The 11,603-nt window shown below is 39.5% G+C and overlaps 1 protein-coding gene across 1 annotated transcript in view; it reads left to right on the forward strand.

Moving 5' to 3' along the window:
- Nucleotides 1-435: 435 nt before the first annotated feature.
- The window catches only part of gcc2 (GRIP and coiled-coil domain containing 2), a 32,750-nt gene continuing 21,582 nt past the window's right edge, over nt 436-11,603 (forward strand). Inside the window, exons 1-13 of the mRNA XM_015015179.1 lie at nt 436-643; nt 918-980; nt 1,807-1,891; nt 1,966-2,045; nt 2,121-2,225; nt 2,304-2,796; nt 4,550-6,321; nt 6,808-6,871; nt 6,962-7,062; nt 7,671-7,769; nt 8,645-8,764; nt 10,066-10,230; nt 10,977-11,081. Of these exons, the coding sequence (XP_014870665.1) occupies nt 638-643; nt 918-980; nt 1,807-1,891; nt 1,966-2,045; nt 2,121-2,225; nt 2,304-2,796; nt 4,550-6,321; nt 6,808-6,871; nt 6,962-7,062; nt 7,671-7,769; nt 8,645-8,764; nt 10,066-10,230; nt 10,977-11,081 (3,258 nt within the window). The 5' untranslated portion in view covers nt 436-637. The remainder of the gene's footprint in view (nt 644-917; nt 981-1,806; nt 1,892-1,965; nt 2,046-2,120; nt 2,226-2,303; nt 2,797-4,549; nt 6,322-6,807; nt 6,872-6,961; nt 7,063-7,670; nt 7,770-8,644; nt 8,765-10,065; nt 10,231-10,976; nt 11,082-11,603) is intronic.

Raw genomic sequence — 11,603 nt, forward strand, 5'->3', positions numbered from 1 at the left:
TTTTTTTTGCTGTAGCTTTATTACAGCTTTATAATGAATGTAAATACAATATATCCATACAGCCCATTGTCTTTACACGCTTATCCTTGCAGAATCATGAAGCACTGGTGGAGTAATTGGGCCAGTCCATCGACAAAAATATATACTATGCAATGGGTTAAATAAGTATTAAATACACAGTCAATTTTTAAAGTTTTTCCACTTACAATAAAAGGAGATGGTCATTGTCGGTACACCTCAACTGTGTGAGATAAAATCTTCTTTGCCTGTAATTATTGTACCAAAGGTTCCTATTCTAAATATTTACATTTTTCTTATGTGTCCAATACTTATTTTATGCAATAAATACATTATTAAAACATCTTAGGGCGAGATTTTCCATATATTTAATGTTTTTGTTGATCGCCCCCGTTTGAACACGTGACGTAAATTATTCCGACGTCAGCCGGTTGACGATTGCGGAAGCGGGTCTTAGCTTTAGCCTGCTACCTTGGAACCAAAACAGATGAAATGTTTCCGTGCTAAGTCGCTGCGTAGTCGATCGTAATCTTAGATATTGATTGAAGTTCCCCTTGTCAGACACCTGCTATCCGCCTTTGTGACACAGGAGAGAGGAGAAGCTAAAGAGCCGCCAGAAATGGAGGTAAATATTCAGTATCGAGCAGTTAGCTTTAGCTAACCTGACAAGTTGATGTGGAGCATCTTGAAGTTACAGACACCAGAACTCAGAGCCGTTTTCGTTGATACAGTTTTCTGAAATAAAAAGCTAACTTGGAAGAAAAAATATTTACAAGTTTTATGCAAAAAGTAAACATTATTGTCAGGCTTTGGTTGACATAAACGTGTTTTTTTTTCTCCTGATGAACCCAACGGTTTTTAATCTAATAATGGTACTTCTTTTACTTTTCTCTAAAAAGGATCCCGGTGGTTCTGCAGCTGAGGCTGGGACTCCATCCCAACCTGGTGCTCCCAAGTCAAAGGTACCTCACAACTTTGTGTCTTTAATTAATCCGGACCTTTCTTTCTGATACTTTAGTGTGAAAATCATTGGTCTTATCTAAAGACATGATTGTTTATAAAACCATTAGAGGAAATGTGATGACAGAATTACTTTTTTTTTTGGCTTTATTTTCATTTACAATTTAGCTGTTGGGAAATATTTCAGATTCCAGCAATCAGCACATTTTGAATATTAATAATCTGAGCAAAAACAACTTGCAAACTGCAAAATGAAGGTTTTTAATTGATATTTTTTTATTAAAATATAAATAACAAATGCCTGTCATGAGCTGTATTATTACTCCTGCAGTAATGTTTCTGAAATTATTGATTTGACAATAATATCATGTCATACATTTTTGTTTAAATTTTTAGAGAATGCCGTGATAATCTAGAAGAAAAATTGGAAAATCTTACTGTTAGGCCAAATGAAAGGGAGTGTGCTTGTATTGTGGATCACCGTGTTAATAATTTAATTTTGTTGATGATTTGGGCAGCCCATCCCTGTAGAGTGTTAGTTTGAAGCAGCTACTTAGAGTTTGTGCTTTTTCTGATTTCCAGTTTAACCCTAAAAAGAGTTTTTGCCAAAACTAATGAGGATCAGAAGCTGAATTACACATTTGTTTTAAAAGTGCAAATTGATCTATGGCTGATGATATGCAGCGACAGTGTTGGGAGGTTTCCTTAGAAGCTAATATGTTGGTGCATAAAACCTACATGTGGAAAGATGATGTTAAAACAGCCCTAAAGTTTGATTGTTTCATAAGATTAGTTTTTCTCTTTCTTTTCTTCCCGCTGTCTGCACAGCTGGATACGTTGTCGAAAGATGACCTCATCAAATATGCCAAAAAACAGATTGCCGCCATGCAAAAGATGAAGACCAAATGCACAGGTAGATAATAAAGTCACGACTGGTGAGTCTTCTCTGGCTCTGAATTTGTGACATTACTTTATTTGTTTTCCCAGATTTGGAAAAAGAAGTTGAGTCCCTTAAACAACAATCCAAAAGTACTGACAAAAGTCCAGAGGATGCCTTGTTGATACAGGTTTGTATATCTCCAGATCTGTTGTAAAAGTAAATATGTTTACATTTTGTAATTTTATTATGTTTGCTGTTTCAGGAGCTGACTGAAAGGATGGATGTTCTGCTACTGGAGAAAGCTGAAACTCAGCAAAATCTTGCACTCTCACGCAAAGAGCTAGAGAGAACCAAACAGCAAGCCAAGGTAAAATACCACAAACATAACAATTTTGTGCAATGTTATGTCTGTAAAGAAGTCAGATTGATTTTTTTTTCTTTTCAGGAGGATCTAGCATTGCTGCAAAGTGAACATGAGCGAGTTATTGAGGTCCACCAACGGAAGATTGAAACATTAGAGTCCAGCATTGAGGAATCCAGAAACCAACACCTGGAAAAAGTGAATCATTTCCAGAAATTACTCCAGGAACAAGAGGAACGAGACAGAGAAAGAGAGAAGGAGCGCAGAGCAGAATACACCAGTGCTCAAGAGAGCGTAGAAGAAGTCAGACGCTCCCTGGAAGCTCAACTGGAAACCCTTCGAGCTGAAATGAAGGCAATCCAAGACAGAAGTTCGGAGGAGGCAGCGCAGCTGGAGGAGAAGTACCAGAAGGAGCTGACGAAGGCCCAGCAGGAGGTGGAGAACCTGAAGGAGGAGCTGGTTCAGAAAACCGTCCAGCATGAGGACGAGATGAAAGCTCTGGAGGAGGACTGGGTGATCGAGAGGGATCGCCTCATGTTGCTCACCGAGGAGCTGACTGAGCAGCTGGCTTCAAAAGGTACAACAGGAGGAAGGATGTTACTGTTCTCTGGGTTTGGTTTGATTTATCTGAGGAGAAATGTGCATAAGAACAGCCTTGAAAACTGAATTTACATGTCAGTTAAGCAATGAATTAAATATTATTTTACGTTACAGTTAAAGATTTCAATGTATTTTGTGTGGATTTCATCTCTACAAAAAAAAGTTACCGAATATTTTTGGTCCAGTTTCTAGGGCAAATATTTTAGTACACTTGAAAGAAGACAAAACTCAGTTATAAGTAACTTTCCAGCTCGATATAGAAGTTTGTTTTAAGTAAATAATTCCTTAATATCAATTAAAAAAGTGTTAGTAACAAGTAAAATGATCTTCCAGTGGAACAAGACATTTTAACTTAAAATATTGTAAAATGTCTTGTTCTACTGGCAGATTATTTCACTTAGAACTAAAACTTTGTCAACAGTATTAAATAATTATTTACTTAAAATAAGCTCCTATATTTTGCTGAAAAGTTGCTTGTAAATCAATTTGACTTAAAGAGTAATAAGGTTTTTGGAGTAGAACTAGACAAAAATACTTGGTAAGATTTTGTTTTTACAGTAATTTGACAGATCAACACAAAGTGATGCATAATTGTGACATGAAAGATCATTTATACATCATTTTTTCAATATTTAGTAGTAGCAGTTTGACCTTATTGAATGTAGTAAAAGAATAAAGTTATATGAAAACAAAATCAATTTAAAACAAAAGCAAACAAAGAACAGTACGAACACATACATATTTTACAGCTAAATGTCTAAAAGGTGTATTCACCCCCTTACTCTGATACTTTTAGTAAAATTTAATGGAACAAATACTTTTAATTGGTCAAAAAAAGAATCAAGTTGTATGAAATGTAATGTCATTATAAATACACCTATTTTATCAAGATCTAAGACATTTATTAGAGAATATTGGTGATTATATAAAAGATCTTGCAGACCAATGAACAGAGTAAACAGGTAATGGAGAAATGTAAATTAGTTGTAGGTTTAAAAACGATGTCAGAACTGCAAACATACAAAACGTGGCCAACTGAATTAACAGGCCAGGCAAGAAAAACGTTATTGACAGAAGCTGGTGTCAGCAAACATGTTCATGAAACTGAACTGAACTAAAATATATAAAACACTCTGGTGAAAATCGAACAAGCAACACGCTGACAAATTCTACCACAAAAACACTCAACAGGTCATAAAAAAACATAAATCCTCATATAGCTGTAATTTTTCCACTATAATTTTGCATAATTTTGTATTTAAAATCTTCCCAAAAATACGTTGAAGTTTGTGTTTCGATCAATCCTGTCACAATAAGCAATTAATTAATTAACCGCACAATGTTCTTATGATATTTTTTTAAAGGGCAGTTTTGTTTAAATAGACATCATGATCCATTTTATTTATTATTGTAGATTTATTTTTTTATTATTTTATTCTGTTTTATTTATTATTGTTTTTGGTTGTTGTGTTCTAAAATGTCTTTCTGTTCCAGTTTGGAGCGTTTTGTATAAAATTAGTGTCTATTCATCTATCAGAGGTCAAATTTGCATTATGATGCAATTGTCATTAGTTGAAAATGGTGTCAAAATAACCATAATATAATTTCTGTGACAATTTATCATCCAGCAAACTGTTACTGTGACCGGTCTAGGTACGATTCACTGTGTTATAACGACTTACTTATAACTTTAGCAGCATCTTGAGGCGACATTGTTCTGTTTTTTGCAGACAGCTACCTGCAGGACGTTCAGGAGGAAGACGAAGACCCCAGCCGTGGCGCCGGGATCGCCAAAATGCTGGAGCTGTCCGGGTGCAAGCAAGCTGAACCGCAGAGCGGCGGCGAGGAGGGCGAGCTCGGCAGACTGAGGACGGCGCTGGACGACGTTCAGTCCCAGAACACCATGCTGCAGGACGAGCTCACGCTGCTCAGCAACGTGAAGGCGGAGCTTGAAGCAGAGCTAGAGCGGGTCAAGGAGGATTTCCAGGTGGAAAAAGAAGAGCTCGAGTTCAAAATAAACGAGCTGCAGATGAATAAAGACAGTCCGACCACTGAACACGAGCTGAAGCTTCAGCCTGAGCAGCAAGAAGTTGAAACTCCTGCCGAGATGCCGAGCAGCGACCTGAATCTGAACGAGGAGCTGACAGCCCGATGTGAGGCCTTAACCAGAGAACGCAACGACGCCATGGCCGAGTGCCAGCAGATGAGAGACATACTTCAAAGTGTGGAGACAGAGCTGGGGGAGAAGACCAAAGATTTTGTCCAGCAGTACAACACCATGAAGGAAAAGGGCGCAGAAACGGTGCGAGACCTTCAGGAAAAGATCGAACAGCTCAGCCAACAGAGAGACGAGCTGCGGGTGAGGATGACTGAAATCACAGAGGAGAAAAACTCTCTGATGAAGAATATCCAAGACCTTCAGCAAAATTATGCAGCTGAAAGCCAGAAACCTTCCGCTTCCGCAGAAGAAGAAGAAACCTCTTTAAAACAGGCTGTGAAGGAGCTGACTATGCAGAACGAGGAGATCTTCTCACAGCTGAAGATGAAGGAGAACATGATTCAAGATCTGAAAGAAATGGCCGCCATTTTGACTGAAGAGCGGGACAAAGCGCAGCACCTGCTGACGCTGAAAGAAGATGAAGTGCAAAGTTTGAGTGACGCCAAAACGAAAGAAATCGAGTCGTTGTTGGAAGAGAAAGAGAGGGAAATACTTTTACTCAGAGATGACAACAACAAGCAGGTGGAAAGCTTGAGGATGCAAACAGACAGCGAGGTGAAGCATCTGAAGGAGGAAAAGGAAAAGATGGAAGAAAATCTGAAGGAGAAGACGCGGATTTATGAGGAGACGGTTTCCGGTTTGGAGCTGAGAGTCAAAGAGCTTTCCACGGAGAGGGATGATCTCCATCAGAAACAGGAGCAGGCTTTGTTGGAGCTGTCCAAGCTTCAGGAAGACGGGAAGCTAATGGCATCCACGATGGCTGACCTGGAGGCTCACATGGCGCAGAGGGAATCTGAAAAGCAACAACTAGAGGAGAAGGTGAAGTCCCTAACAGAGGAGGTGGAGAAATCTGGTGCTTCCATGAGGCTGCTGGAGGAAAATCAATCTGAAGTCCTCACAAAGTCTACAGAGGAGCTGGAAGATCTCCGGACGCGAGTTGAAGAGCTTGAAAACGAGAGAAACCTCTTAAAGAGAAGACTTGAAGAGATGGAGGCCGAGAAAAGAGAGGAAGAGATGGAGACAAACTTCCAGGCTCACATCACAGACCTGGAAAAGGAGCGAAACATGTTGAGGTCAAACCTGGAGGACGTAGTGAGGGATGTAGAGGGGCTGCAGAGGGATCTCCAAGACATGAAGTCGGTTAATGAGAAGCTTAGCGACGAGAACCAGAAACTCCTGAGCCAAGCTTCCCTGGCTCAAGAAGAGAGGGACGAGTGGGAAATGAAGCTCGGAGAGAAGGACGCTCTGGTTTCACAGCTGAGGAACGAAATATCGGCTCTGCAGGTGGGTCAGACGTCTGGTCACATCACGTTTAGAACAGGGTTTCTCAAAATGAGGGGCGCGGCCCTCTGGGGAACCGACAAAGGATGCTTAAAGTTGGAGGAAAAAACAAACTAAACTAAAAAAAATAAATCTAATAAAATTTTTTAAATCAAACATAATCTGTTTTTCAATCATTATTAGGAAATATAAGTTAAAATAACTTCTTCTTTATCTTTAGCCTTTTATTTAACCAGGATGAAACTCACTAAAGTGTCTTGACAACAATACATTTAAACAATTATTTACAACAGAAACCCAGTACAATATCAGTAACATTAACACTCCTAAAATCAGTTTAAAAGGCAGAAGTTTGTGAGGCTGTTTGTGAGGCCATGGCCTCAAAAAGTTTCTTGTTTAGGATCTCCCAAAGTTGTGCTTAAAGGAAATACATTTTATTGGTGCTATTTTTACCCTCTAATATTTGTATCTTTATTTTTTTGTTCACAGGAATCTAATGTCCAATCTGCTTCCTCTGAGGAAAGTGAAGCCAATGAGACAACCAAGAAATTAGGTGTGATCATGGATCTCATCAGTTTTATTTCACTAAATCAGCAGTCTTCAAAAGAATAAGTAAACCATTTTCTTCTTCTCCTTCCCTCAGCTCTCCTAGAGGATAAAATCAAAGAAAAAGACGAGAAGATGAACAAAATCAAGGCAGTAGCAGTGAAAGCCAAGAAGGAACTGGACAACAGCAAGAAGGAGGTAATCAAATACTTTCATCACATCTGAGTCTAATGGCTCCAAAATAATTGTAACTTAACGCTTTGATTGGGTCTTTGTCTCTTTAAGAAGCTCCTGCTCTTTCTGAGACTCCGCTTTCATGTTTTTGGCATTAGAAAACATTTTTTGTTGTTTTTTGTTAATTTTTCAAACGGGGTGCTTTAATTTTAATAAGGCAAACAAGCAAAATCTTTTTGTTTTCAGTTTTGGATGTACAATAATTGACATTCTTTTCCAGTAATTTAAAAAATGTCACTACTCTATTTGTTTAATTATTATTAAAATATCATGTCTTGATTATTGTTGAGTTAGTAGAATTTTTTTTAGTTGAATTTTTCGTTTTGGTCCCCAGTTCCTGAATCTGTTGTTACTGTTGATTTAATTTTTTATGAGAAAAAGGACTTTGTGGGAGTCGGGCACCAAACTGTCTGGAGCCCAGGGCCCAGCTCCTCCTGCATGTGGCTCTGGATAAAAAAAACAACAACAAAACTTTAAACTGTAGATGAATTAAATCATTCTGACATTTTCTGTAGTTGTTATATAAATAATTGTTCATTGCTAAAAGTATAATTTATTGGACTTCTCTTCAGGTTGTAACTCTGAAGGAGGAAGTTGCGTCACTGAAAGCAGAGCGGGAAAAGGTCAACACTTCAATGAAAGATATCATTCATGGAGCAGAAGGATACAAGGTAGGATGCACTGGATTTTATTACAGTCATAGTTTACATGGATTCGGATAAATTAGTACATTAAAGAAACTTAAATTAATGTATCTCTAGTGGAAGGAAGGGGAAACTGTTTGATAATCCCTCTTTAGTAAATAGTGTTTTACTTGATAATGTAATGAACTAAAGAAAAGTTTCCAAAGTTATTCATAACATTTGAAGGTTTTCACATCTTGTCATGTTACAACCACAAACACCAGTGGTTTTTGGGATTCTGCCTTTGCATCTTTTTGTACCGTTAAGTGTATTGTTCTTTCAGCAAATGGCTTTTTTTTGTCTGCATACTCTAGTTAACGATTAGTCCTTTACAAAATTAGTTGACGAGTAATTCAATAATTGAGAAAAAGATATGAAAATTATTGTATGTTCATTACACTCTCCAACCCGTCTCACTGAGTTTGAGGTGTTTAGTAGAAAGTAGTGGAGTAAATTTGAAATCTTTGGATGTGGAAAAACCATAATTCCAGTGAAAGAACACTTTGTTTTGCAAACTCACGCCACACTTTACAAACCTTCTTCCATTTGATCACAGTGCGAATATGCTTAAAATAAAACCTGCAGGTTTGATTAATCATCTCCTTTTTTTCCTAACAGTTTTTAGCTAATTGGCATAGCGTAATTTTGCTCCCAGTGGCTTCCATAAACGCCCTGCAGCTGTGTCTCTATTACAGAGGGAAGCACTCTGTTGTGTCTAATGAGAGTTTTGTCCCATAGCCAAATGTAAATGCAGCTGATATGTGTGTTTTCCTTCACTGAGTTGTTCAACCGACCTCCAGTGATGAATATTGAGGGTGTGTGTGTGTGTGTGTGTGTGTGTGTGTGTGTGTGTGTGTGTTTAGAACCTGCAGATAGATTACGACAGGCAAATAGAGCAACTGGATAAGGAGAGGGAGAAGGTGGAGGCGGCCGAGAGACAGATTGCCGAGCTGACCAAGCGACTCAGCAGTGCTGTCACACAGGTAACTGGGATACACACTCAATCACACACACACACAACAAACAAAATGCTCCCAGCCTCCTGTAAATCTTAGCAGTGAGACTTTGTCCAGCGAGCATAACTCCACATGATTTACAGAGTCATTTTAGCCAGCTACACGTCTCCCAGATACATCCCACAAATAGACCATCAGATGTGACTGGCTGCGCAAGGGAGAAATTGTTTTTTGAATATATAACTCCTTTCCTTCCCCCTTTAAGCTCGTAACTGTCTGGCAGGTAAATGGAGCGAGGTATAGCCTCCATCTGCTGCGTTTCCTGAGGCTCGCTTTATTCTCAGATGAGCTGGAGGTTCTCAGTGGGATCGCGCACGCTGAAGCTAGTTAGGGATCCCTGCGTTGTTCCCGACGTCTGAGTTTACCCATCATTGGTTCGGTGTTTGGCTGACAGCTGCCTGGAGACGGCTGCAGCCGCCGCGTTGTGTCTGGAGGAAACTCCACAGAGCCGCTCATGTCAGATTCGCCCGGGTGCTTCTTCAGAAACGCCACGTGTGTTTGAGCAGGGTTGATTCTTTTGACTACAAGCACATCTCAACAGTGAATGAAGTTCATCTCCTCTTTTTAGTCTGTTTCTGTTATAAGAGAAAGTTTATTCTGGCCGCTCAAAAAAAAAAAACTAAATTAAGTCATCTTAGATATTGCTTAAGGAAACGAAAATCAAAACTGTCACCGTTTCTTCCTTTTCTGTTCTTATCCAGACCTGGAAAAGGTCAAATTTAAGACTTTATTGTATTTCCAGGCTGTCCAATCAGGAATATGTTCATGATTTAAATCTGAATTTGTGAAATAAAATGACTTCCAGTTATGGTGGTTTTATGTAAATAAAACTAAAAAAGTATAAAAAAGAGATGGAAATACATATTGTCACATAATCTACATTCATCCATGCATCAATCCTTTTATCCATCCATCCATCCGTCCGTATGTCTGTCCATCCATCCATCCGTCCATCCATCCATCCATCCATCCATCCATCCATCCATTCACCCAACATTTCTTCCATCCATCCGTCAGTCCGTCCATCCATTAGTCGTCTTCTATCCGTCTCCCCATCTTTCTTTTATCCATCTGTCCTCCATCTATCCACCTTGTTAAGGTTCTGTTTCTTGCAGGATCTGTATTTTCTAAATCAATACTACACATTAGTATATTTATTATGTAAAAACAACAAAACTTAAAAAGCTGTAAATGATAAAACATTGTTTACCAACTCTGATGGCCGACTATTGAGCTTCTTTCAGTAAAGAGTGTGGCCCTTTGTGCAGAAGGAGACGCTGAGCAGTGAGAAGGAGGATCTGCAGGCCGGTTTGGAGACCATGAGGAGCGCGGTGAAGCAGCTGGAGGCCAGAAACCAGGAGCTGCAGAAACAGCTGGCCAGCCTGGACAGAGACCTGCTGGCCGAGAGAGCCATGAAGGACCAGAAGCTTAAGGTGGACATGAACACACACAGAAGATTAAAGGGGCTTGATTATGAATCATCCATTCACATAGTGTCATTTTACAGTGCAGTCAAGTCACTATGTTGTTTTTAGTGATGTTAAGTCAAATATGACTTAAAATAAATTTGACTTCATAGTGTGGATTGGGCCTCTGTCTCTTTAAAAGCTCCTGCTCTTTCTGAAACTCCGCCTTCAGGAAGTCATCACAACATCTCTCCTCTATTAACCCTTTAGTAACGTTTTACCAGTGCAGCACTGAGAAGTAGGTCGTTTAATGAGCTCAGCAGCTCCACCAGGTGCTTGCTAATTACATCTGGCTAGTCTGAAGGAGCAGAGCAGTGGAGTCGTAGGGAATGGCTGCTCTGTGTGGCGGAAGCTTGGAAATTGCAGCTCGTAGGAGGAACTACGCCTTGAAGGCGGAGCTAGTTTCATCCGAGCGTTTTGCACAGCTGAATTGTTGCCATGGAGATTAAAGGATTTGTCAAACATGCATGAAAGAATCAAAGTAACACTCCCAGTTTTGCTTTTGAAGAGGAAATAACATTATAACATGATGTAAAGCTCAAAAAGTTGATTTTACATAATACTGCCCCTTTAATTTGACCAGAAAATCTTTTTTGGAAGTATTGGAAATGTCTGCAAAGTAATCTTGTAAATCAATTACTTAATATCATTAAATCTGATAGAGCAGTGTTATAGTTCACTGACAGGCTCAAAGTAATTGCTTGCCCCTCCAGGACCTGTCATCCGCCACGAAGGAGGTGGAGGAGCTGACAGCGCAGCTCCACAGGCAGCAGCAGCAGTCCCAGCAGACCGCCCAGGAGCTGGAGCTGCTACGCAAGGTACCCAAACACACCAGCGTTTCCCAGACCCACTGTGTCTCTTCGGGTCAACTCGAGCCAGTGATGGCCGGCCTGAAGTCACGGCGGCACGTCACAGAGAACCGGAGCAGCTTTAGCCCACAGCACAACGAGCTGCTGTTACTTTTCCATTAGTGGAGGCCTACATAGTACACTTGAGAGCTGCCTGGAGGTCTGACTTTGTCTTTTGTCCACTTTGTTAATTCAGTCAAAGAAACTGGATTTCTAATGGTGATACAGATTTTTTTTTAAAGAGAAAGGGATGTTGCGTTCTAAAGAGTAGATACATTTATTTTAAAGGATCCTTATAATATCAAAATGTCAGGAATAATTTTGTTTGTTCAAAAAGTGAATGCATGTTAGTCTAATTGCTGAACATTACATTTGTTGAAGATATAAAATAATCATTTTAGTGGTGTGCCAATTCTCCCCCCCCCCCCCCCCCCCCCCACCAACAAACAAAAACAAAATTACTTTTTCTTTCTTATAACCAACCAAAACAAA

The sequence above is a fragment of the Poecilia latipinna genome, unplaced genomic scaffold (assembly GCF_001443285.1).
Source record: "Poecilia latipinna isolate Pla-1442-1.1 unplaced genomic scaffold, P_latipinna-1.0 Scaffold1890, whole genome shotgun sequence".
In the NCBI taxonomy this organism is placed as follows: domain Eukaryota; kingdom Metazoa; phylum Chordata; class Actinopteri; order Cyprinodontiformes; family Poeciliidae; genus Poecilia; species Poecilia latipinna.